The sequence below is a fragment of the Melospiza georgiana genome, chromosome Z (assembly GCF_028018845.1).
Source record: "Melospiza georgiana isolate bMelGeo1 chromosome Z, bMelGeo1.pri, whole genome shotgun sequence".
Lineage (NCBI taxonomy): Eukaryota > Metazoa > Chordata > Aves > Passeriformes > Passerellidae > Melospiza > Melospiza georgiana.
In genome coordinates this window covers 75,615,358-75,643,299 of record NC_080465.1, presented here as the reverse complement: position 1 = coordinate 75,643,299, position 27,942 = coordinate 75,615,358, and the positions used below count along the sequence as shown (strand labels likewise).

The following is a 27,942-nucleotide window of genomic DNA, read 5'->3' as shown; positions in this document are numbered from 1 at the left end:
GCTCTGAGAGTGCCTGTCTCTAGGCAAAGGATAAAGAATTTTTTGCCAGCTCTCAGCAGAGAGAAGCATGTTCACATCATGGTAGTAGCAACTAGAGAAATATCATAACAGTGATGGGTGCCTGTCTCTGTTACCAAAAAAGTACCAACCTGGGCATAAGTCTGGTCCCCTTCACCTGCCCCTTGAAAGGTGTCAGACCTTGGTTTCAGACCAATTACTGGATCTTCCAGGAAATATCTGAGGGATCAGTCCACTTGCACAAATTTCTAATCATATGGGGTTTCAAGACTGATTGTTCAATAAAACAGAAATGGGGTTGTATTTCCATGCAAATAGATATCCGTGCACCACCATGAGACAGAGAAGGATATAAGGCATTCCACTGTCAGTAGGAGAAGAAAATCTGGAACAAGTTGTTTTGGTTTATTATAATAGTGTATTATTTTTATTACTAATTATTCACAGTGTAAATCATGGAAGGCTAAGAAGCATGTTGACAACTTGGAAAGGATACAAGAAAGCTCAATTAAAAATATTTGAGAGTGTAAAATCTCCCTTTCAGTAAGAGACTCTAATGTAAATTCATGAATTTATCCAAATAAGTTTAAAGTGGGCCCGACAGATTTTCTCTAGATCTGTGCAGGGATGAAAAAGGAAAATTCTTTACAAGCAAAAAGGTTTCTAAAACTAGCAAACTATCAAGATCTCATTTTTTGGAACCCCATCTTAGACAAATCAGTTTAAAAATGGTACATGTTTACCAGTGATGGTACCAAAAATGTCTCCTCAAATATGGGGTCTCCATTTTTTGAAGTACTTAAATACTTTTAAGAGTCTCTTCCTAAAAGGCTCTCCTAGAAAAAACCAGACATTGGGTTTGATGCTGACATCCCATACTGATATATTATGGATGTCTTTCCTGAGACAGGTTAAAGAGGAACTTTTAGTGACATTCTTTCAAACTTTGACCCAAAGTGATAGTCTATAAGCTGACATCAAGAATTTCAATTCAGTAGGGTGTGGTACCACAAAAAGGTTTAGTAAAAAGTCAGCCCTCATCCCAAAAACCCTGCAAATTCCTGTGACAAAGGCAAAAGGCAGACATGAAAAAACAGACAAAACCCAAGGAGAGTTAAAGATTTTGCCTAGATATAATATACCCAAAATATCATTATTCCTCCCCAGGCCTTTCCCTTCCTACTTTCCCAACACTTTGGATTAGAAAAACATACTCATCTCACAGCCACCTGGGAACAATTTATGACTCCATCCTGGTGATATCACCTGAGCTTAGGATGTAAACACCTGAGAATTTGGTCACTTCATGGATCAATTTTATGAGACCATTTGTCCTCTTGACTTATCCGACTCAAACACCTGTTATAGAAACATTCTATAATAACCAGAGCTGGGCATCTGAAAAAACAACACAATTTATCCTTTATTAGATGGCCATCCCAGACTCAGAATCAAGTTCCCATAGCTTCACAAGTTTCCATGGATTGGCTGAACCTCACAGTACATAGTTCACAGAAAAAGCAAGGAGGAAATTAATTTCATTATAAGCTAAGTTACATGGCACTGCCTTGTGTCTCCCATGAGCTACAAGCCGCCACAACAATGCCACCATATCTTTGCAGACCTGTGAGGACCTGCAGAGTGACCAACACTCAGTGAAGACATGGAGCCTCTGTGGTTTTTCCCCATGGTGGCTCAAAATTTCTAAGGCTCTTTGAAGGAGATAGGCCAAATCCTGCCAGGATCTCAGTGCCCATTCTTGTTTTTATGGTACTTTGGGGCCTGCAGCGGCGCTCAGGACTTGTCTGGATGTTCACAGGGAAATGCAGCCACCTCGTGGTGAGATGCAGACGCAGCCCATCGTGCTTGGGAAGGAGGGGGGCATCTCTGCCATCTTCCTTCAGCCCCCTTCCATTCCTCTCACCACCAGGACTGGCCTCATGTGCCCGGCTGCGATGCCAACTCAACGCTGTTGCTGTGGCTCAGCCAATTTCAGCATCTCCTGGTTTGTCCTCGTGTACCACCAGCAGGGCATCCATCATCATTCCTGTCAGGTCTCGGGCCGCTCGCTCCTGCGGCAGACTCCTGTTTCTCCACAGCTGTCAGGATTATTGCTCTGCTGTGACTTCCTGTTCACACAACATATGTTGCCTAATAGTTTCAAAAGGCAACTTTCTTTTATGAAAGTTCCTTTCTTTTTTTTTCCTTTTTTTTTTTTTTTTTTTTAATTAACCTTACTTTGGACAAGTGCCTGACCATCAGCCATTACAAACCCATTTCACAATGCAAGGCACTTGTTTCTCCTAAGGGTCCATCAAGTCTAAATCTTTCCAATTTTTACACAATCAATTTCCTTTAGAAATAAGCTACCCAAAATCCCATAATTTTGAGCAGGCACAAAGATCCTTTTTTACCTACCTGTCAAGAGAGCTTCTTTTTTGTCTTTTTAGATCATATTTTCTATTCGCTCATCAACTTTATGAGACTGTTTTACTGGAATTCTATATCATCCTTTATAAGAGATCATAATATTCATGTACTTTTGCTAGTATTTATAACATATTTACAGTAATTATATGTCCTGTACTTTTAGTTTTGATTACTCCTTCCTTTCTGTCTCTGTTTCCCATCCATATGGGGACATAAACAGGTCCCTTCCTATCGTTCTCTTCTCTTCCTGTTCCAAGTCTTGTCCCTAACAGCCTTTTCCACCAACACAAATTCAGCTGCTATTGCTGTAGTGACAGCTTGCAGAACTAATTTCTCTGCTTCAGGACTGACTCCTGTCCAACCCAAAATCTTGGTCTGTCTTTCCATCTCTTGGTGGATGTTTAGCTGTCAGAGCAAGTTCAATATGTATAAAACTGAGCTCTTGAACTTTTCCACACAAAACCTGTTTTTTCTATCCTCCACCTTCATTTTCAATCACTGTGGACAATATTATCATTCCACCTGTCAGTCACACTTTTCCTAGGCATCATCCTCAGCTTGGTTTTCTCCTTCTCCCCATGTCTTCATACCTGGACAACAGCCAAATTGCACAAGAGTCATTCTGCAGAACACATCATACTAATCTAAGATGTGGCCTTGTCCGTCCACCCACACAAAGCAAACTCTTCCCAAAACTTCATTGAACTATCACAGAATGGTTTGGATTGAAAGGGAACCTTAAAGATCATCTACATGTCCATTAGTAGGAGTAGAGACACTTCCAACTGCGCCAGGTTTGTCAAGGCCTCATTTAAGCAGGCCTTGGTCACTGCCAGGGATGGAGCACCCACAGCTCTTCTCTGGCAGCAGGCTCCACTGCCTCACCACCCTCACAGTAACAATTCTTTTCCTAACAGATGACCTAAGCCTGCCCTCTTTCAGTCTGAAGCTATTCCCCTCCCTCCATGTCACTCCAGACCCTTGTTAAAACCCCCTCTTCAGCTCTCTTGTAGCCCTTCAGGTGCAGGAAGATGCTGTAAAGTGTCCCTGGAGCCTTCTCTTCTCCACCCTGAACAACACCAGCTCTCTCAGCCTGTCTTCAGAGGAGAGGTGCCCCAGCCCTCTGAGCATCTCTGTGGTCTCCTCTGGACTCAATCCAACAGCTCCACGTCCTTCTTATGTTTGGGCCCCCAGAGCAGGATGCAGCACTGCAGGAGGGATCTCAAGAGGGTAGAGTAGAGGGCAGAATCATACACATTTAAGTCACAGCAGCTATCTTCCCCAGAAGCTACACAGGGTTAAAAAATAGAGGGTTTTGCACCCTTTTCACCATGTTGCCCACTGAGGCAACTCGGAATTGCTTTGGTAATGAATTCATTCCTAGAAGGGGAAGAACAGTACTGTTACTGTTTACATTTCCTGCACAAGGGTGAGAAATGAAGAGTGTGATGTTCTTGGCTTATCTTTAACTATCTGAAAGTTTGTGACCTATTCTAAATGTCTTCTAGGATTCTTGCAGAAAGGAGAGAGAGGGACATTTCCAGAGATTTGTGCATTCTTCACTTTTTCTGTGCTAGGATGGGCAATATCACCTTCTGGGCATGTCTGTCCCATTATAATGGATAACTCAATCACAGGCTTAGACTGAATACCTGAGGTGGGCCCCATCTAACCTAATTTAAGACATCCAGAAGTTAAGAAACTCATGTCTGAGGTTGTCACCCAAGTTTGTCATCTAAGTTTCTCTTATAATCAATAGAGGAAAATAGATACCTCTGGAGAAATTTTATTTTAGAGAAATAGATTTTGAAACCTGTCAAACTAATAGGCAAGCCCAAATAGAAGTGTGCTTTTTAGCTAATTTTAGGCATCAATTTGCTATGGTACTCCAGCTCCAAAATAGTGGTTCATCATCCAAAGTGCAACTTAGAATGAAAAAAGGACCAGAATGCAAAAAAGCACCAGTGCTTAAAAACTAAAGACAAAGCCAGTGCAGCTTAAAGTGAACACTTCACATTCAATGCTGGGAGACCTGAAATCTGTCCTGGATGTTGGTTGCCCAGATAAAGCAATTTGGGATTCAGAAACCAGGCATCCTGCAGCAGAGTCCCCTGACTCCTGTTCCATTAGATGCGCTGTGAACTTGCTTAACACAATAAAATGTCAGCACTATCTTCATTCCATATCCTTCTTTAATTAATGGAGTTTAAGGCCATCAAGGTCTCAAGCTTCTGGTGGCTTCTCCTACCACACAGACCAAGTTCTCTCTTTGTTTTACTGCACAAGCCTGCAGCAGCTTGGTCAAAGCACAACATTTCCTCTGCATCCAGGCAATAGCATTCCAAGTCTATCCACGGCTGGCTGAACATTTTCCATGAAAATTACTTTTCAGATGGACTCCTTGGTTTTGTGAAAAGGGAAATGTGAGACTTGGACACAAGCACTGAACAGACGTCTGCCTTTCAGAGAAAGATTCAGTTTAGCTGAACTTTGAAAAAACGGTAGTGTTGCAATGCACAACTTCATTAACTTGGAGGCTTTCATTTAAATATTTTTCCAGGCAGCTCTTATCAACACAAATGACAAAACCAAATTCATCAACAGTGTCCAGGAACCACCAATATCAAATGATGCAATTATTGCTCAGTGTTGTTAGATGACATATAGATTAGATCTTTTGGTACTTTGTAAAGTGCTTGTTGTACTTTACACTTTTTATTAAGCAAGAAAATATGAATGGCATAACACCTTGAATGAGGTTGATTTTGAGTGTCTGTCCATCATGTTTTTTAAAAGTCCACCCATAGTAGAAAAATTTCCAGCCAAACATGGGTAACAATCAGGTGAAAAAATTGTCTTCTTTCCTTAGACGATGTACTGTCCATCCCTTCATACCATAAGATATTTTTTTCCATTATTTAAGCTAAAGGAATTTGTCACCTCTTTGGTTTATCAGGTAAGAGTGACTTAAATATGAGTATCAAAAACTGTCCCAAGAATCACAGAATTATTTGGGTAGGAAGGGACCCTGGAGATCATCTAGTTCCAGCACCCTGGCATGGGCAGGGATGCCAGGCACTAAACCACAGCTTACAAGTGGCTTTGTCCTGCGCAGTGGCCTCTTTCAAGCTAATGGCAAACGGGGCACTGGTTCTCATCTTCCTGGCTTTGGAGGCTCAGGCACCCCACCAAGGAAGCCACCCCCAGCTCACACTAATGATTGCTGCTGTTATTGCTGTGCATTCCCGTGGTGCTGCTGTGACTTTGCAGAGCTCTGTGAGGCTGCCTTCAGACACAGCCCCGCTGTGGAAACAGCTGAACAGCTGTGCTCACCCCCCACTAACCCAGCAGAGAAATATTTAGGTGGATTCGGGGCGGAGGGGAAAGCAGTGCAGAGCGTGCAGAAGATGCTCTGAGCAGGTGGAGGAAAGGAGGAGAATGGGCCTTTGTGGGCACGATGGAGCTGCAGGCCGGGTGCTGCGCTCACAAGCGGAGGGGAGGCAGATTCTGCAGGAGCAGGCTGCACCCTTTAAAGCACTGAGTCGGCAAGAACTGCCTGGGAGGAGCAGCCTGGTGGCTCCGGTGAGTGGGGGGCCACAATGCCGTACATCAGCTGAGGTATTTTTAACAATTATTTTGATATAAACAGCTCTGAACTTGAGGAGCTCCATGTAAATGGGAAGCAGTGGGGCTTGTAATTAGATTTGTGTACACTTTCATAAATTGCTGGAAAACATCAAAGCCGTGATAGAAGGCTGTGGTGCACTTTATTTCCTTCTTCTGTTCTTCTGTTAATTGAATGGTTGATGTGTGGATAGGAAGCGTTGGCTTCGCAGAGTACTATTTACAGACCCGCTGACAGCTGCACTGTGAAAATTAACAGGAACAGAGCAGCCTCTGTCACAGCTCTTCCCATGAGGGACTTGCTTCAAATTAGATCATTTCTTTCATAGGAGAAACTTTCCTCATCGCTCCTCCCTCCTTTGCAAATACGCGCTCACATCCAGCTGCACGCTCCCTTCTCCCCTCAGGCTCATGGCAGCCGTTAGTGCTCAGAAGGCTTTCTCACTTCCACAAAGTTGGGGTAGTTGGGCCGCTGTTTAAAAGCTGCAGTGCATTCCATTTCCAGCAAGACACTTTCTTCGGGAAGTCACCCAAATTAGTGAGCCAGGTGCATGGAGCCACATCTTCGTGTTTGCAGGTCTCTCATTAACTGGAACACTCTTCTCATCCTCCCAGAAACCCTGGTAGACATCCTCTCAGACTACTGCTGCTGGAAATGTGGTTACTGTTGTTCCTAGAGAAAATTGCTGTGTGCTAAACACCATAAAAACCTCTGACAGGACAGCTCCTACACTCAGCAGTTTGCTAACTAAAGGCCAGGGTTAACCTGGCTGGATGAATTGCTTCAAAGTGTCAGTCAAAGTATAAAACTTCAAGGTCATCTACACTTTTGTTACAGTTGAAGGAGAGGGTCTAGGACCCAAGAGAGACTGTCTTGAGTAGCTGAGGGTTTAGGATTGATGCTCAAAATGCCAGTAGTTACATCATCTGAAGGTCTCCTTAATAGACAAGACACAACAGAGAAACAAAAGAAAAAATAATACAATGTATGGGAATGAGCAAGTCTTTTACATAATGAATCTATCTGTTTAGGCTGTTCTTAACCAAGTGACAGCAGCTGTTGTTCCTGGTTCCAGTAGAGAAGTAATAACCAGTGAACACCTGAGAATCTAAATCTTAATATTTATTGATATCTGAGAAACACAGAATTAAGAATATCAAAGTTTAAGTTTTCAGTTCACCCCCTCACTTACTGAAAATGTCTTCATCCCAGTAACATAAACAGAACCACAGACAAACCCATAGTACAAACAGAGTTAAACAGACCACAATTCAGAGTATTAATTAACCAACAAAATTTACTTTCATTGAGATTCCAGCATGGGATCAAGTTCTCAACTGGTAAAAGCCACATTGTGAGAGTCAGTAGAGACAGAGCCACTGAGCCCCTCAGGGTAAATGGTATCACAGAACCATCGAAGTTGGAAGAGATCTCTAAGTCCAACTATCAACCCAGCACCACCTTTGTAACTCCTAAACCACATCACCCAGATCCAGATGCCTCTTAAAACACCTCCAGGGATGGTGACTCCACCAGGGTGACACATTCCAAAGCCTGACAACCCTAACAATGGTTTTCATTCTAATATCTAGCTAGTGTCTCTTGTCTCAGTTTAAGGCCATTTTCTCTGACCTTTCACTGCAGCCACAGTAGGAAAGAACAGTCCCCACCTTGTAACCTCCTTTCAGGTAGTCACAGAGAGCCATAAGTTCTCCTCTTGAGCCTCCTCTTCTTGAAACTAAAATAGGAAGTGGAAAATCCATTAGACTTTCCTTTTACATGACCACAGAAACTCAAAGAGGAGATTCTCAGAGGTAATCCAGGCTGAAAGTTGACGCAGCTCCAGCATCTAAGTGTCCTTCATGACTCATACCTGAGTTTGGCTGAAAGTTAATTGCCCAAAGTGAAAAAGCCCAGCACAGAGTGAGGTACCATCGCTGCCAGTCCACCTGTCCAAATTAATGCAGAAGGCTGAGGCCTGGTTTTACACCATTGATATTAGAAAAACTGAGGGGTGAAAATTGAGATGTCGACTCTGACCCTGTTTTTCTTTTTTCTGTTGATCTTGAACTCTCTAAAGAACACACATTCTTTGCAATGTCCTTGTGCAACACAGAGGCTGTTTTGTTTAACTCAGGGCAAAGCACAGCACATCCATTCCTTGTATTAAAAAATTAGTAATAACTTAGAAAGCCATTTATAAGTCACCAGCAGCAGGCCTGGCCCTCTTTCCAGTAATAAATGATTTTTTGAATATGCTACTTAAACACCATTTATAAAGGTGTGTTGTCCTTTAGGATGAAAAAAGCAGAGGACATGTAATACCTACATGTGAGTTTGCAGCCATTTCTACCAAAGTCCAGCGACTCCTGATAGCTCACCTTTGCTTCCCATGGAGCAGTGGGCTCTGGATGGAGGGGGAAAAATGCTCATAGACCCCATCCCAGCACTTCCATCAGGACTGCTGATTCTACAAGCTTTGGGACAGCAGGTTCCCAGTGTTGCCATAATTTCCCTTAATTCTTCCAACAAAAAGTAAAATTGTAAGACTGTGTTGCCTGCCTCTCCCATAGTTTCATAAATTAACTAATTAATCATGTTTCTGGGTCACTGGACATCTTCCCTGGGCTTCCCTGCTCCCTCTGACCCATAGCATTCACTGCATCCAAATGGGACACAAGCTTGTGAGCCACATTGCCTCCTTCTGGAAAAAAAAATACTTGGTTGGCACCCACCCATCCCTTCACAAGTCCAAGGGGAGCTGCTCATTAAATCAGCAGTGTGGAGGTGGCCATGGGGAGGCAGGAACAGGATCGTGCCACTCCTGGGAATTGCCCAGGTCCTGGTGATAACAGCAGCCCCTGCAATTCTTGCTCCACTCAACTCTTGTCTAATCCGTGTGAGATTAGTGCTTGAGGGGCTAAAATAATTCACAGGCAGGGACCTTCCTGGGATATCAGAATCATTGAGAAGCCTCCAGCCTGGGAGAAATGAAAGAATCCTTGCCTGCTAAGGGAGTTCCTGGCCTGCTAGAGGTAGCTCCACTGGGCATCACCACCTTCCTGTAATAAGGATTCAAGATATCAGCATTGTCTTTACCTCTTCTGCTTGCTTTGGGGGCATTTCTTTCTTCCTCCTTTTCTCTTCCGGTATCTTTTGATCTAAGCCTCATTTATATCAGTGGGAGCTTCCCACATAGTTAAGTAGGCTCTGGATCAGCATTAAATCAATCTGGATTCTTCTCATTTTTTTTTTTCCTTAAATTCACCCCTTCCCAGCCTTGCTCTGGTGTGTGTGATAGCATGCATTCTTGTGAGGAAAACAGAAAGATCTCAGTTAATGGTGGAATGCTATCCCTGTGCAAAACATAGCATTAGCGATGCAGTAGCTATTATCCAAATGGGTTTTGCAAAGTTCAAATTTAATTTCTAGAGGACAAAGATGTCCTCCAAGAATCAAAACAAAGAATCAGAACAAAGAATCAGACTTTCAAATAATACTCTCAGCTGAAGCTCACACAAAGTCATGAATGTGAAGCATCCTACCAGACCCCAATGTCTTTGCCTCAGATGTCCACTGGCAAGTGAAATCACATAAAAGAGCATGTTTGACTTCTCATTCCAAATGGAAATGGTCTGGTTGGTGCCCACAGGAATAGTGGTTGTGAAGGTGGCGTGTTTCAGTCTTAGTGGAGTGGAAAACAGCAAGGGCAGATCCTTCAACATAAACCAACTTTTTATTTCACCAAAACCCAGGAGAGCTGCACTGAATTTACACCATTTCATTGCTTCAGTTCACCATCTGTTTCTCTGTATTAAAGCATGGGTGACACCTCCCTGAAAGCAGAATATTTTCTCAATTAACTGTAGAATCATAGAAAATTTTGGGTTAGGAGTAACCTTTAAAGCCCATCTGGTCCAGCCCATGTCTCGACAGTGCCTGGAGATCTCCAGTTTAAATATGTTGCAAAAATTCAAATGATTTACTATCTCAATTGGGCAGCATGGTTTACACCACAATAGCCTGGAGTCTTGCAGCATGACAGGGATCTGGGAAGCACAATCATGTGCAATGCAGTGCCTTGGAAATGTTCTTTTTTGTCATATGAACATCTGAAATGTATCTGCCCAGCTTGCCAGCCCTTCCTCAACATCTCTTTTTTTCCCCCAAAGTCATCATAGGCTGTTCATGTCCTCATCCTGAGGTGCCAAAGAGGTGTGGAGTTCTTGTGGGCAGAGTCCTGAAGCATCAGCATCTCCATACCTGGTTGAGATTCTGCTTTGCTTTGACAACAGTCAATTCACATTATGACCCTGGAATAATTCCACTTCTCTTATTTTCATCCTTGCTTGTTTAACTGAATGGAAAGATCATTCATAGGTCTCTATGCTGCAGCTTCCAAACATGTTTTTAATAGTAATCATAATTTATAAAAAATCTTAAGCTTTTTTTTTTTTTTTTTTGGTGTAAGTATATTTTATGGGGAAGTATATTTTTAGTTAATATGGAACTAAACATACCTAATCTTTTAAACCATGTTGCTCTTATTGGAAAGGGGAAATATACAACATTTTCTTTTGGATTCTTAATTTTATGTTTTTCTTCAAATAGGCAAAAAAATCATTTACTCCTTTCATGGTCCTAAATATCAGGAAAGAATCACTACTCTGTTAGTGTAATGTAACAATACCTCCCACTTCATAATGCATTAAGGGAGGTGAATGATTTTGTGAGGACTTTTATCATTCATAGACTGAGCTGAAAAATGCTTGAAAAAAAAAGCGCTTGAACAACTCTGCTTTTAAGTTTAGGTTTTTCAGATACCTGGCTTTGATTCGAGAGGCATACTAACACTTGGGTTATATATTGAGTTCTTCCTAATTAGAATTGGGTACAGTGACACCAGGACTCAATGATTCTGTTGCCCTGTGGAAAGCAATAACTTCAGCTCTGAGAGACACCTGGTAAGTAGTGTATGGGCAAATAAAACCTAAATCAAGCTTCCACTCCAAATAAATTAACAGCTCCGGAGACCTGTGAAGCAAAGTACCTGCAGCAACTCTCTCTGCTTAGACATTGCATGAAGAATCTTCTCTACTGAGGGAGCAGCATTATCAAAGGGTCCATCACTACGGTCCTGGATGAATGCCTCCTTTCCCCTCTCCATCTCTGTCACTCTCAAGAGTGTCTAAACCAGCTCTCAGGACTGTAAAGTGGAAATAGCTCCTAGTGACTGCTGTCCTACTCATCTTTCAGATGAGACATGAAATTGAAGCCCTGAGTGCAGAAAAATAACATATTTCACAAGATGGGAGGGATGTTAGTCCTGGTCTTTTGGTCACTTTCCAGCCTGGGTAATTACATTTCTGCCTAGCAGAAATTCCCACTGCTCTGCAGTTTAATTGGACAGTAGTTTCTTTTTCACTTGCCTAAAATCCCAGGTTGGGGTCCAACCCCACTGTCGAATCCACCAGCCCTCTTCAATAGAGCTGCATAGGCGTTTCCAAAAAATTCCAAATTTGTTTTCAAAGTTAGGGGACATCATGCCAAATGGCCTGAGATAACAGAGCCCAAAGCAAATAAATCTTCCTTTGGCTTTTGGGCCTTAACATCAAGGATTCTTGCATGGAAATATTACCCTGATTGTCTTGCTGAAGGTCAGCATCCTCACAGCTCTGTTTTGTAGTCACAAAGGGAGTGCTAAGGCAAAATTTCCACCACTTTCTTTGGTGACACTTAGGAATACAGTCATTGCCCAAAAGACAAGTGTCCAGCAGCACCTACTCATTTAAGCATCTTTGTGTTCATGGCTGAAGGTATTTTACAGGATCTGCATATTCAGATCTCTTACACTCAAGAGTTTAGACACTGGAACTTTAATATAACAAATTTTTTACAAAATATTTTTGGCCTAGAACTTTTATCTGGCTCCATTTGAGCTAACAAAGATGTAAAGGTCCACCTACACGAGACACTCTTGTGTTAAAGGACTTAAATGTATGTTTGCCTCCAGCAGGAGATTCACTAAGCTTAAAGTGAAACGCAATGTAATTACTTTGGCAAATTAGGCCCAGATTCATCAGTTTTGAAGGAAAAAGGTGTCTAACCATCTGTGGAGATTAGTAACCTAAGGAATCAGAGCAGATTTATAGGGCTGGCAGGAAAAGGAAATTCATGCATATATTCTGCAAGGCCAGACCTTCACAGAACTTTTCCTAAGAATATTGTTCTAGGGAGAAGCAACTGGACACCTGAGCTAGTAGATAGGGATGGGAAGCAAAACAGCCCCCCTGTAATCCAAGCAGAAGCAGAAAGAGACCTGCTGAGTCACTTAGGGGCTCACAAGTCTATGAGACCAGATGAGATCCATCCTAAAGTGATGAGGGAGCTGGTGGAGGAGCTCACCAAGCCCCTCTCCATCATTTACCATCAGTCCTGCCCCACTGGGGAGATCCCAGATGGCTGGAGGTGCCAATGTGACGTGCATCCATCAGAAAGGCTGGAAGAAGGGTCTAGAAAAATACAGACCTGTCAGCCTGACCTTGGTCCCCAGCAAGGTTGTGGAACAGATCATCTTGGGTGCCATCACGCCTGCAAGATAGCCAAGAATGTCTGAGGAATCTGGGGTCGTTTAGCCTAAAGAAGAGGAGGCTCAGGGGGTATCCTCTACATCTCTCTCCACAACTCTCTGAAATGGGGCTGTAGCCAGGTGAGGGTCAGTTTCTCCTCCCAGGCAATAGGACAAGAGGACAAAGTCTTAAGCTGTTCCAGGTGAGGTTTAGGTTGGACATTAGGAGGAATTTCTACACAGAAAAGGTGATGGGGCATTGGAATGGACTGCCCAGGGAGGTGGTGGAGTCACAGTTCCTGGAGGTGTTTAAGGAAAGACTGCATGTGGCACTCATGGTCTGGTTGACACAGTGGTGTCTGGTCTCAATTATCTCAAAGGTGTTTTCCATCCATGTTGATTCTGTGATTCCGTGATTTTTCCCTGCTCCTGGGTAGTAATGTTTGGCCTCCTGAAACGCTTTTACTTAATCCGTGTATACGCTCCATTTGGAAGACCATATCTAATGCGAAAAAGTTCCAACAACCAGGCAATAGATTTGTTTTCCTTTGCCTTTAAATGAAATATCAATGGATGGATATTTTATTTTTAGCTGAATATAAAATTTCACAAGCGACCTGTCAAGCTCCTGTTTTCAAGAATGACTTTATTTCACACGTCAAGACAGCCTGGGAAATTAGTTTTTCTCACAGAGGGCTCTGATTAGGGATTACAAAGTGAGTGTGGCGCAGAGTGATTTTTCCTCCATCTTTTCCCTCGCCCCACCAACCTAGAGAGTGCCTGACTCTGCTGACTAAGGGGAGCAATTCATTACCATGCACGGCAGGGGGATGGGAAGAAAGATAGCCATATTAAGTAGACTTGCTGGCCCAAGAGAGAATAGGAGAAGCATAATAATACTTAGCCCTTATCATTCTTTTCATCAGTAGATATCACAGCACTTGAAAAAGGAGGTTGATTTGAGGGGAAAAGAGATAAATTCCAATTGCAAGCAGCCTATTGCAGAGGCATCAGCAGGAAGGCTCACTTTCATGATAGTATCTTCTGACTGTGGGTCTGCAGGGTAGAGAAATGAACAGGTCCTTTCCTCTGAAAAATGTAGAAGTACATTTCAAATGTTATTGACTTACCCAGTGTAACTCTCATGGGGTTTGGCAAAATATGAGGTCCAGTCTGAGAACTGGAGATTATGTATTACTAGTAAATGACACAGCAGACAGGACCTATTGCCTTTGCCAGCAGACAACAGCTGATTTACTCCATGGTTTAACTCCTCACGGAAGCAATAAATAATCCAGATGAAGGGCTGCAGCATTTTTACCCTATGGAAAACATGGCCCATTCTGGGGCATTTCTATTGCTGTCCAGTGGATTAGTAGCAGTCGCTGGAGTAGAAAGCAGCCCTGTTCTGCTGTATATGAACAGCAATATTTGGCTCCACTGTTAGAAGTCCCGCACTGGCTGATCTGATACAGTTTACTGCCTGATTTCCTTTGGGCCACATCAAAGAGCTGCACATGAGGAACCACACACTGAAAGCATCAATCCCAAGGTCAGTCTCCGTATTCAAGAGCAGTGCAGCATCTCTACTGGCTACACACCTTTAACCGCTTACATGCACATCTCATTGCAGAGAACTCTCAGGAAAACCTCTTCTTTTTCTCTTCCTTCTTTGTAGTGTGTGGTCTAGCTTGAATCTATTTGCCAATGGCCTTTCTGCCCCGTGTATATGATAGCAATGTTCAAAGAGGCCTGAAGTCCTGCTGCGACAGGCAGCCCAGAAAAACATCTCTCAGGAGGCAAGATGAGATCCCATTGGGTCAAACAGCTGCTGTGCAGTCACTATGACTCACATCAGAAGGGAAGAACACTCCGGGGGCGAGCACTTCATGTGGAAGTTACCCATGTTTTCATGATGCCATCTACAATAATAGCTTGGTTTTCAACAGTGTGAGGCATCAGCAAATGCCTGAGGCAGTTCCCTGGCCCTAAGATTTCCAGGGCAAATAGAGAGCGAGAGAAAAGGAGAAGGACGAAGACACCAACTTATTTACACTTGCCTGTCATGCTAACAGGAGCAGGTCACAGCAGAAGAAACGCCTTCTGCAAAAATGAAGACACTCTCACTCAGTTTCAAAATCCTCCATCCTGCATTGTGCTCATCATGATGCAGGCTCTGCTCTGCAAATCACAACAGCAGCTCTGAACAGCCCAATCTGCTGTGGACCAGTGCCTCCCTCCAATACAGCTGCAAATAGGTTTAAATCATTAGATGCAAGTTACCAAACAGTCTCTTGGATCAGGGTTAATTAAATGAGTGTTGAAATCTAATTAAGAACTGGTCCAGGTGATAATTAGCAGGAAATGTATGCATTAAAATATTCATTTGTCGATGAGCTGCAATTAAGAGTGTGATTTGGGGAAGGATCAATATCTGCATCATGTGATCTGAAGAAAAATTAAAAGTCACCCAGCCTTCAACAGAAATGCAGGGGAATTTTGGCTACAGGTTTTTTTTCTCTCTCTTCTCCTCCACTCCCCCTTCTGTTTAGGTTTTATAATAACTGCTGAAGATTGCTCTCCATCTTTGAATGGAGCATTCATCTCTGCATCCCTTTGTTTTCCTGAAGCGCTTCTTTCAAAACCTTGCTCTTCATCACATTGTGTGAGTGGGTTAGAGATTTATTAGAGAGAGACTAACAGGTCAAAAAGAAAGATTCTTTGCCAATGAAAATCACTTTCTCCCAGTACAGATTGCTAATCCAAGGGAGCATCACTCATTGTGTGGTGTTAGATTGTTGGAGTCTTTTTTTAGCAGGTTAATTCCTCAACTCTTTATTCGTAACTGAGAATCTGAAGAGGCTATTGAATATGTATAGCTTAGACTTATATATACATATGTCTATAGCTGTGGTTTACTACACTCCTCCCAATTTGTAGCAGAGCAATTCCGCTTTTGCTGAGATTATTTTTTCTCTTTGCAGGTACATAGGGGCATGTGTAAGCCAGTTAATAATATTTTTATTGTGCGATTCCAGAAAATTCGTCCTCTGCTAGGACAACAAGGGTCCTGCAACAGTTCAGCTCCTCTGGCATGGAGCTGGTCTTCCTCTACTGCCACAGCCAGAACTGAGCTGGTTGTTTCCCCACTGACAGTACTTTGACCAGTGAACACCAGTGTGTCAGAACAGAAGCCATGGGAGCACAATTATTTCAGCTGCTCACTGTCAATGTCCTGCCCATGTCCCCAGGCTGGGGGGCAGCCCAGCTCCCAGGGCAATGCCCACTGCTGTCAGGGCTGCAGCCAGATTGTCCCTCCCCTGCACCTCCTCCTTCCCTTCCTTACCCTGTGGGGAAGCAACCAACCCATGAAGTTAGGACTTCCTTGGAGAAAGACCAAAAAATGTCCTCCTAGGTAGATCTATTTCTTCTCATCTCTGCCCCATATCAGAAATTTAAGGATTGCAGCTATTGACCCTTCATCTAGTTGGGGGAAGGAGAGGGATTTCTTTCATTCCCAAAAGCACTGCATTTTTCACAGATTTCTGCAGGCAGCTCTGATGATCATCCATAGTTCTGCCCTGGTGTTGACTACAGATATAATCCTAATATTGTAGATCTTTCCTGGGAATGTGTGGGCTCTTTCCTGGTAGCCTCTATTTCCTACTGTTTGTGGAGAGGGAGCTCAGGTCCCTCCAGTATTACTTTTGGTCCCTTAATCTGGCAGTGCTGAAGAGATGCTGTTTCATGATGGCACATACACCCTGCCTAGCATACTGACTCCTGTCTCCAAGGCTGGACAGGGATTTCCCACTGGGCTTGGGGGTTACAGGACACGGCATTGAAAGCGTGATCCCCTTCAGGGGTCTGGAATGCAGAGACCTCACCCATTCCACCAAAACAAATCAGTCTACAAATCCTACCACATTCATGCAGCAAAGCCTCCTACGTTTCCCTGCACCATGTCCAGATCTTTGTCCTCTGACTCAACATTCTGGGCCTGAAAGTTGAAAGAATAAGGCAGCAACTTTTGCAGAGAAAATGTAAATGACATCCTAGAAGCTTTGGAATTTTGGAAACTAGGAGCCAGGCTGCTGGCATTCACCCTCCAGGGTCCTTTGCCTCTTGATGCTCGCACCCTCTTGCAAAAGCCAAAATTCCCAGCCTGATAGGTTGCACGGAAAACATCAGCACCTGAATCCCATTCTACTAAATCTGTGTTAAGTGTATGGACTGATGAGCTGGAGTGCATCAGGCTCTGATTCCCTGTGTGTCTCCTTTTGTTTCCTGTGCTGCAGGGAGCCTCTTCAAGCCTGGTGGTGAAGTTTGCGGACACGGACAAGGAGCGCACGATGAGGCGCATGCAGCAAATGGCAGGACAAATGGGCATGTTCAACCCCATGGCCATCCAGTTTGGAGCTTATGGAGCCTATGCACAGGCAGTAAGTATAGACAGCAGCTCTCTGAGTGTTCATGGGAGGTGGGACTATCACCTGGAAATGCACAAAAACTCGTGGGAGTGGACAAAAAACCTGAGCAGAAGAGGAAGCAGTGGCTTATCTGTTGAACTGGTTACATGATGGGAGTAAAAATTAGCCGTGCCTTCCAGGGTAGGCTCTGGGAATCTCCCAGGTGTCTCCTAGGTGCCATAGACAGCTCTAGCAGTGACTTTTGGATATGTGTGGACCTATGCAGAACATTTACTAGGGGGTCTAAGCCATTGTTGTGGAATGAAAACACACTACACTTTGAGGATTTGGATAAAATAAGCCTTCTCACTTTATCCCAATTATCCCAGTTATCCCAGCTTTCTGCCTCACATCACCAATACCCTGCTGTGCCTTGCATCAGCATGAGTACCTTTGGAGTGACCACAGGACAAAACACCAGCTGTTGAGAGAAATGCTTTTAGATTCACAAGCATGGTAGATGATAATGAAATGTACACACAGACATATGCCCACACAAAATCCTGCTGTCCCAAACAGTATGATTGAAACAGACTGGGGAAAAATCCTCTTGTGCTAACTTCAGGTTTCCTGTGGGCATACCAAACCTGAGAAGACGTGACTGTACAGGCGCTGGGGTCTTTATGATGTTATTAAATGGATGCCTCTGAAATTACTTGTTTTCATTAGGATAAAATTAACAAGGATCTGCAAGACAAGACCAGTATCAGGTAACTTGGGCTCTCTGCCAGATATTTTGGAGGAAGGTGGAGGTGGTGCCTGCAGCAGGCAGACACAATACTTCCCATTGACTTTGGCTGCTTTCTCTCAAGCAGGTTTTCAGGCAGGGACAGTGTACATAGCTACTTCTTCTATTTGATGACAAAATGTGGCCCCCTGCACAATTTGTGCTCAGGAGGGAAGTGCTGTTGAGCACATTGTCCAGAGTAGCACCTTACTGAATGGGAGACCCAAACCTTGCTTAGGTATGTAGGACTAGCTCAGGAATAACACTTTGGTGCGCCAACACTCCTTCCAGAGCAATGACCACAAGGTTTTCCTTTCTTCCCTGACTGTTTCTTTCTCATGTGTTGGCACCAAGTATTTCCCATTATATCACAATGTTTCCTTTTTAATTTGAAGCTCTTGACATTTCCTCTCTGAAAGCCCTGTGCCTCACACAAGGAGTAGGTTGTGTACAATCCAGCCCACCCCTTGTGTGAGCCATGCAGAATTGTGAGGCTGTGCTGTAGAGCTCCACTGAAGTTCTTTCTCTCCTTACACCTGCACCTCTTGGTGCACCTCTGGAGTTTTTATTCTCTCTTTTCTGGAAAAATTCTATTTTTCCTTCTATTTGGTTATCTTCATTTTCGTTCCTAGTCAAAGTCAGTCTCTATCTTTTCCTTGTCTTCTGCTCCCCTCCTCACATTGTAGAAGAGCTACTTCCTCTGTGTTTAACACTCCCCCTGGCCAGAGAAAGCTGCAGGAAGAGGAAAAGAGACAGTAAATCCCAAATGAGCCTAGGTCAGTGGCCAGCAGACTCTCAGAGGGATGTAGCACCTTTGCCCCCATGAACCAGAGGAATTAACAGGAGGCAATCCACAGACAGCTTGGGACAAACATTTGCTGAGGTTGTCAGGCAGGAGAAGTGGCTTCAGTGTCACTCTGCAGACATTGATCAGGCAGCTGGAGAGATGGCCAAGACACCACTGTCCTGATGTCCTGGTCCAAAAACTCTTCTTGCATTATTTTTAATCTAGAGTAACTCTTCTAATTTCCAGACAAGGTTTATGCTGATATGAGAGGATGTTGTCTGCACCTTTACACCACAAGTTTCCTTTGTTTGTCACCAGATAAGACAGGTGCATTATGAGGGGAGGTGAGGAATCAGGACAGAAGGAAGAGGAAAAACAATTTCTGGTCTGCTCCCATCCACTTGAAACAAATGGATATTTTTCATGTTGATTTCTGTGGAAGCAGAATTGGACCCATACTCTTTTATTTTATATTTTTCTGATAAAAATGCTAATAAGGGGGGAAAAAAATAAGTTTTAGATCTTGACCCATTGGATATGACAAGCTGGTGACACCAATTACCCTGGGGACTTGGGAGCTGTCTAAATGATGGGATCACATTTCTGTGTGGCGCCTGTGGACCCAGAGCGTGCTCAGAGGCTGTCTCTCAATCATCCTCCCTATCTGCTCCATCTCACAGGCTCACATGAAAGGGAGGGAAGGCAGAGCCGGGGCTCTGTGACGTTGCCTTGGTCCCGATTAATCCAGCCCAGGCTGCTGGCTCTCAGATATCAGGGTGATTGGCACCTAGCAAATGCCAGCAGGAGATGGAGGGATCGATAGCACGGAGGGAGAGGGAGACAGCAGTTTTACCCAGCCTGAAGTCAAAGAGCTAAGGCAAGGCAAGAGGAGGGAAGCTGAAATATCAGGATTGTCATGACTGGTGATGCCACTGCCACCAGCAACTCTCGTGACATTGGTTGAATTGTTTGACCCCCTGATCTTGTTTCTTCATGTGCAAATAAGCCTGATGATCAGGTTTATTTATTTTCTCTTCTCCCTCAGGGACGCGGCTCTCTCTTGTGCTGTCTCTCCATGAGCTTTCTCAGGGTGGTGTGACAGTAACAAGAGTTAGAATTGCCTCAATGCTTCATAGTGAGGCCACCACAAGCCTGAGACATCAGGCTCTCTGATTCCTAGCCTGTCCTCCCAGCTATCCCCCAGCAGAACAGACCTGACTGATGTCTCTGTATAACAATTCCCAAGCAACCCCATGACAGTGGTTTTTCAATAGTTTCTAATGGTCTTTCCCCATGGAGGAGGTTGCTCAGGACCCCATTTCTGCAGCTTCTGGATGAATTTTCCCCAGAGAAGCATCTTGCACATCACTGTGACAGGATTATCTCCAAAAAGCCTCGATGTACCAAGGTGGCCAGTGCAGCAGGAGCCCCATGGTGTGTCTGTTTGATAGATTGGTGGACAGAGCCATGGCTTCGCCAACGCAGCAGCACCACTGAGGAGAGGCAGCAAGGGTCTCAGACCATTAAAGTTTGACAGATAAACTTTATTGTTGCTATCAGGACAGATTTGGACCCCAGGTTACCTCCCTCACAGCCCAGCAAATGGCCATACCACAGCTCTCAGGCTGCTGCACGCTGCCAACCCCCTCAGCCCCAACTTAACTTTAACCTTGATAACAGCCATGGTCTCAGCCAAGCAACCAGTCCTGGGGTTCAGCAGCCATCTGGCCTCAGACACAGAGGCAAAAAAATGAGGAAGCAAAGGGAGTTCTCCACTGTGTGTGGTTTTCTATCCCCTCCTCTTGTGCCACCTTCAAGCAGCCCAGACAAAGCTTGGCACCAACTCTGTCTGGTGTTTCAGTGGCACAGAAAGTCACATCAGACCCACCTCACCTCTTTTGTATGCAGCTCAAGGCAAGTCAGATTTCATAGCTTCCTAAAGCTCCCAGAGCCCCTACTCTAATTTATTTCAGGGTGGGTTTTTTGATTGTTTTAGTTTTTTTCTCTTTAGCAATACCTTCCCATACTCATTTGACTTCCCCTTTTATGGAGCAATTATTTATTTTATTTCACAAGGGTACAGGGCACCAGCCCCTTTCATTGTCGGGTTACTGTGGATCTACATCAGCTGGGTACCGACAGCTGCGCCTGCAGACTGAGGCCAGGCTGAGGTATGGATCTGGGCTCAGCCTGAAGAGGAGGAGAGTGATGCTGCCTGGCACCACCTTTGATTTGCTGCCAGCCTAGGAAGAACCTGCAGGCACACTCCCCACTTCACAGAGCACAGCTCACCCACTCAGGGCGGCCAAGCCCAGAATCACAAGCAGTGACAATCAAAACTGCCTGTGGATGGTGGTAGTACAGCCCTGGTACAAATAATCTACAGTTCCTGCAGGTCTTTCTTTGAATGAAAGGGGCAAGGAGTGTTTAGTGCCTGTCTCATGTCAGTGATGCCTCACCATGCAGAAAGGAAATGTGCACAGATCAAAAAAGGGTGAGGGAGATGGGAAAATGCAGAAGAACAAAGCAAGAACAAAGGAAAGAGCCTTGGAAAGTGACAGATTCTGTATAAATTATTTAATTTTTAAATTATTTAAGATAAGATCAAAGCCATAAATCAAGTTTGCATAAAAAATGGGTTGGGACTGTTAGCCACAGTCTTCTGGCCAAACTCCAGCCATGGGACTGATTGCATCCTGCAGCAGGGGATAGGCAGAGAGTCAGTGTGTAAAAAGAGACAGGCTGGGACAGAGACAGCACAGGCAATGCTGACATTTGTTCTCTGGCCTGGAACAAGTCCTTTCTCAGTAAATCCCAGCTCTCCTCACTCTGAAAAGGTACAAATGGCTGCTGCTCCTGAACTGCAGAAAATAACTGCAGCAAAAATGTGGAATATCCAGCGCAGCAGAGCTCTCAGACATCACCATAAGTGGTCTCCTTGGGAAGTTAGGGCAGCAGTTACCACCATGCTGACCACAAAACCCTGGGTGCCCTGCTCTGCCTCCCTGTCCAGCTCCAATGGAGGTGAAAGGATATTTCTGCTAAATGATCTGAGGCAGTGCTGACAGGAAGAATTGCTTTTTACAATATTTCTTCAATTTGGACTGTGAAATTATTTTGGAGAGATAGTTAAAAAAAAAAAAATCAGCTAGCCCTATGAAATCAGGGAAAAATTACTGACTGTAGGCTGCCTTCTGGATATAATAGTTAATACATTTAAATTACCAAAATGGGACAGTATATTTGGTAAATAGTACCTGTTATGCAAATTATTTGCACTTAACCGTTCCAGGAGAGGAAGCTATTTTGAAGCCATAATACTTTTTAGCAGGGATAATATCATATTTCTGACCAGCAGCTCCCAGGTTATAATGAACACTGGAAATAATGAACACTAAGATTTGGGCTCTACATACAAATTTTTTAGGTCTTTTGGGGGGTTTTCCAAAGTTCCCAGGAAGTTAGGAACCCAAGCTATTGTGTGTCAGACTTTGGAAAGACACTAAGACATGAATCCGGGTGTTGCATATTTGTTTAGGTTTTTTTAATATCCTAATTATATTTAAATTTTGTTTTCAAAGCAGAAATTTCTATTTCCAAGAAAACATTACAAGTATGAAGGACAATTCTGATTTTTCTACAAATTATCTTCTGTTTGTTTCAAGGCTTGTAAAGTATTTTTAGATTTACCTCCCAATAGCCAGTTTGGTATAGCGGACATGAATTTGTCAATTACACAATTTTACCGAATATGAGTCGTATTACTGCTTGATTGATTACTTTACTTACCTCTTTCTATCACAGGGATACCATGAGGATTCATTAGCTAAGTCTGTATAGATCATTAGAGGAGGGAAGTATGGAATGACGTTACTACTACTACTACTACTACTACTACTACTACTACTACCACCACTACTACTTCTTTATTATTATTATTATTATTATTATTATTATTATTGCTGCTGCTGAATGAAGAATATGAAAAGTCAAACAAAGCATTGCGTGGTTCAGACACAAAGATAGAAAATAGCACTGGAAAAAAGGAGAAGGTCATCACATTGTTCAGAGTGAGACCGGAGGGCAATGATCACGCTATTTCAGAAAGAGCTCATCAGAAATAATCCCCCTTTCTCCCCTTCAGTTTCACACACATTTCTTCTGGGGCATGGGGAAGGCATTGCTTTTCCTATTTCTAGCAGGATTTTTGTTCTGAGAAAGTTCCTTCATCCTCCACGCAATTGTTCCTCCTGTAAGAAAAAGACATTATCTCCTGCCCTTGAGTATCATTGCAACTTTCAGTAGGAAAAAGATGAGTGAGACAAACCCTTACATGTGTCTGTATTGATCAGACAACTCTGCCACCCCTTCCCATGCTTTAGATGGCTTTTCCAGGGCCTCTCCACCTGTTCCCAGCACTGGGATGGTGACTGCAGGCTCCTGTCTCTTGGGGTGCTGGTTCCAAGGGCAGGAATAGGTCTGGTAGCACCTCCTGGTCTCCTCAGAAGATAAATACTTGAGCAACAGAAAAGACAGCGGGAAAGAAGGAACGAATCCCTAAAATGGGTGGGGAAAAGCTCTAAATGCTGAGGCAAAGGTCATGCAAAGGAAGTAAGAGAAGCAGAAGGAAGTACATCCTTTCAGCTAAAGGAGGGGAAAGCTCCTCTCTGTCCCCTTGGATCAGCCTGAGATAATAAGGCTGCTGCCTTCCTGATTAGTGCTCTGTAGCCCCAGCCCAGGCAGGGAAAATCTGCATTTCAAATGGCATATTTTAAAGTACACAATACCCAGGGGCCCTGCTGCTATTGATTTGCCTCTGGTGGGGTCACTGCCTCACTTTCTACAGCTTTATTAACTGGGACCATGCACTGGGTCTCTTTCAAAGTGAAAGGAGAGTGGATGGGACATTTGTCTTCAGGGGGAGCTGGGGAAGGAGTGGGGTGACTTTCATTGGGAATGCCTTGGGGGTTTTAGAAGGAAGACTGGTGACCCTTACAGGACTTGTTCTCCTGCTGTAAATTTCCCTAGAGCCACCCTGGGGGGGAAGCAGGTGGGTCTTACGCACTCAGCTCCTTTCAAGGTGACTGAATTCCTGTCCTCCCACCCTCGTGGTGCCATTGCACTCTCCAAGCTCTGACCATCAACCACTGGGCTGGGCAGGAGCCCCCTCTTCCTCCCCCCAACCTCTGCCCCTGAGCCCCTCCAGACAGAGTGGCACGGCCACAAATGGGATCTGTGACCTCAGAAGTTCGGCAGGAAATTTGTCAAGGGTTGGAACGTCCAGACATTCCTGCGCCTTGGTTGAGGCCGCCTCTCCAGGCAAGGAAGCAAAGCCACCAGCTGGGGTGTACAGCTGTGCTCAGGTGGGGAATGCCTCGTTCCTTCCAGCTCCAGCAACCCCACTTTTACTCTGTTGACTTGGTCTGAAGGCTGCAGAGAGGCCTGTGTCCTCTGGGTCATGGTGTGAAGGGCTCATTTCAACATCCAGAGGGGCTCCCATATCTCTAAATCATCTCAGAGAGTTCATCCACAGAGCACTGAGAATAATAGATATTGGGTGAATGTTCCCTGCAGGAGCACCTCTGCTTTGTAGCAGAAGAACCTGATCTAGTTTCCCATGTCACAGGTTAGGATTTTTACCACATCAAAGTGAAAAGGGGTAAGAAAGTACTAGAGGCTATAAAACTATTATAAAACTATTTATTAAAAATCTACAAAGCTACAAATCTGTGAAAAATATATTTTTAAAAACAAACCCAAATCTTTAGGTATCACCCAGGTAAAAATACCTAGAACAGAAAATGAGATGTGAGTCAGCACACATAGTGTTGGAGTCAATCCAGTGTTAAAGATGGGTGGATGAATTCCCCTTCCTCCTTGACTTCCTTGGCATAATTTCTAATATTGCCTGCTCAGTACCTCCTCTGGAGAATTAACTCAAATGATGCCCAGGAACAAATGTACTCCTTAAAGGAGAATCATCATAGTGTATAATAAAAAAGATTGTCTAGTCACTCCACCAGTAATTACAAAGAGCAAAATATCACTAATTAAAATGTAAAAGTGCCTTGTGCAGGATAAAATAAAAGAGAGTGATCGACCATCAAAGGGAAAGTCACCACTTTGCCACCAATCTTTATTAGGCTTCAAAAAATAACAATACTCAAATCCAGTAGAACACATTTCACCTGTAGTCTGACAATGTGTAGAGTCAGGTATCCTCTGTTACATTTTATTGCTGGAGAAAGCAAAGCAAGTTCACATAATTTGTGCATAGTTATTCTGCAGGTTTTTGTCAGAGCACCCCTTACTTTGGACTGTTGATGGATGGTGGCAGGGAAAGTTTCAGCATTTGAATGAGTGCAGTGATTTCAAGGGTTTGTTTTAGTGTACATGTGTAAGAATGGTTAATTTAGCTGATATTTCAATATTAAAGTGAACAGAAGGGAACAGTCTGTTCCTTGCCATGACTTCTGAGGTCTGTTTAATTCTGAGAAGCATGTCCCATGTGCTTAAAGTACAGCATCAGAGGGTGATTTCCTGATGGGAGAGAGAGTGAAATCAGAGAGAGCAGTGAAACAGAGTTTCTCAAATTTTGGAGACAGCAAAGACATGAATCACTTCCAAAATCACCACAGAAAAACATTTCTCTTTTCCACTATTATCATCAAGTCACAGATTACCAGAGACTGGGGAATGTGCAGTTTTCCCAAATTTTCTGTACGTGTTCTTTTCCCCCCCTCTCCTTCTCTAAGCACCCAGAAATTGTCACTGCTGAGGGTTGGATGCTCAGACATTCCTGCCCTGTCTGGCTCTTTGTTCAGCATCAGGAAAGGAGACAAGAAGCAGCTTCAACAAAACTGTCTTATCCTTCACACCAGGACCATTTTAAAATCTCTCTGCAGCCATACTGTCCACATGAACCTCGCGAGCTCTGTGCTGGGCTCTGAGTGTAACATAAGGATTACAAAGATTTGTTTTAATGAAAAAAGCATTCCCAGGCTTCATAAACATTCACCAGCATTCTGCTCCAAAATTTATAGCCCCAAATGCCTGAAAATGCTGCCTGGGTTCCTTATTTCTGACTTTTGTAGGTGCCCTGAAAGAAGCAACAATGTGACTTCCTAGAGAAAATTAACTGAGAAGGTCAACCAGATCAAAACCACAGGGAAGGGGTTTTCTCATTAGACAAATCTAATCTTGCTAAAACAGGGGAGCTCCCTTCTCTTTGGGGAAGAGAAGGGAGTGAAGTGAAGTACAGCACTTCTGAGGGTTTCTGATAGTGTTGGAAGTCGATGCTATGATCTGGTTAGGAGTTTTGGTTGTGGTTTTTCTCAGTACCCAGCTGAAGCCTCCTAGCAGCACCAGGAAAAGTTGTTTTTTGTCACTGACAGGTGAAGAAAAAAACAGATTATCCCTAGAGAACTAGTCAAAATTTCTGCTTTGGAGAAAGAATCCCCTTTTCCTACATACACTCCCATCAGTAACCTCCAAGCTTTTCCAGAATTTTGACATAAGCAACATAAGCCACGAAACCACTCTGCTCAGGTATATTGTGTTTTGTCCGTACAAAGACTTTTCTCTGCCTTTCTCAATTGGTGGGACAGGTCCAGGTCACAGCAGACCTCCACATGGCGGGGTGGGGACCATAAAAAAAACAATTTGCCAAGGCGCCCTTTGCTTCCAGCCCCTGTGGCGAGAAGAACGGCCAGTCCTGGGGGGTGCCGCAGGGGTGGCGTGCCAACACCCCAAAACATCGGGATGCATCCCGCCCTTCCCGGGTGCCCTCCGGTGCCACAGGCTGCCCCACCAGTGACCGCGTGATATTTTTTCCCTGCTCTCTTTGTTCCAGCTGATGCAGCAGCAAGCGGCCATCATGGCCTCGGTGGCGCAGGGCGGGTACCTGAACCCCATGGCCGCCTTCGCCGCGGCCCAGATGCAGCAGATGGCAGCTCTGAACATGAACGGCCTGGCAGCCGCCCCCATGACTCCAACCTCAGGTACGGGCACGGCGGGACGGAGGGGGCAGAGGGCAGGGAAACCAGGCCAGGTCACGCAGGACGGCTGGCAGGATTTGTTAGCTCTTTGGGATCCACCTCTGAGCATCAGGGTCTCCTCACGGGTGACAAGCGGAGGGCCAAAGGAAAGGGCCTCAAGTGGCACCAGGGGAGGTTTGGATTGGATATTAGAAAAGGTTTCTTTCCCAAAATGGTTGTCAAACACTGTAACAGACTGCCCAGGGCAGTGAACCAGCATCCGTCCCTGGAGTTATGTAAAAGGCATGTAGATGTGGAATTTAGGGACATGCCCTCGTGGCAGGCTTGGCACTGCTGGGTTAATGGTCGGACACAATGATTTTTGAAAGAACATTCTGTGCTTCTATGACATTTCTCAGTCTAATCCCGCACACAACTTCTCTTTATCTCCAAGAATCCTCTAAATGTCACAAAACATCCCACAGCGGCCTACACTGGTTTATTGGGACATATATATGTCCAGGGTGTCAGTGTTGGTGCTATCACAGCCAGGCTGCCCCACAGACTAGAAAAATAGGGTTGTGGTGAGATGCAATGTCATCAACAAGATGAATTTTGCCCTTGGGACACATAATCATTTCCCCCTGTTGTGAAATTGGACAGAAGGCACTCAAGGAAGACATCTGGTGCTACCTGGATGTGCAGTGAGAAGGTTTTTGGCTGCAGCAACAGAGACAGGTAGCCAGTGAAGGGCTCCCAGGATCTAGCTAGGCTGTAAAAAGCCCATTCTAGGAGGTGCAGTATGGTCCAGCAGGTAGAGAAATAAGCTGAGATGGGAACAGGACTGTCTTTCTTGTGGCTTGAAGAACATGATTATTCCCATTTGGGCAGGGACAAGTCAAAGCAATCATCAGCTCTGATACTCTGGAATAACATGTGGCCTAACAGCAGGGGGGAAGGGAAGCAGGAAAAGTGGGGCCAAACCTTGAAAGAAGTGAGAATTTGGGAAGTTTTTCAATACACAAGAGTCTGGTGGGGAGGCAGAGGACTCGAAGGCACATCTTGAAAGGACCATTTGTAACAATATCACAAGGGAATGGGGAGAGAAGGGAGAGTAAGAAAGACCGATCTCCTTCCACAAGACTTTATGGAGACCCAAGAAAAAGCACTTGACTCAAAACCTTATACTGCACATTTCAAAATGTATGTTTACACAATGATAAATGTATAAACAAAAAGTCGATGGAGCTACTGCAAATCCAAATAAAAAAGTGGCTTAATTATATGTGCACCCTTTAAACCTGCTGCTGGCAAGATTATCATATTTGCATTAGCTAGATTT

At 44.2% G+C, this 27,942-nt stretch overlaps 1 protein-coding gene across 14 annotated transcripts in view; it reads left to right on the top strand.

Annotated features, from left to right (window-relative positions):
• The window catches only part of CELF4 (CUGBP Elav-like family member 4), a 712,585-nt gene that overhangs the window by 599,626 nt on the left and 85,017 nt on the right, over positions 1–27,942 (top strand). For all 14 annotated transcript variants that reach the window (XR_009115967.1, XM_058044471.1, XM_058044473.1 and 11 more), the window contains exons 6-7: positions 16,940–17,083; positions 26,477–26,624. Coding sequence is in view for 13 of the 14 variants with exons in the window: in XM_058044471.1 (XP_057900454.1) it covers positions 16,940–17,083; positions 26,477–26,624 (292 nt within the window). In the remaining variant the exon portion in view is untranslated. The remainder of the gene's footprint in view (positions 1–16,939; positions 17,084–26,476; positions 26,625–27,942) is intronic.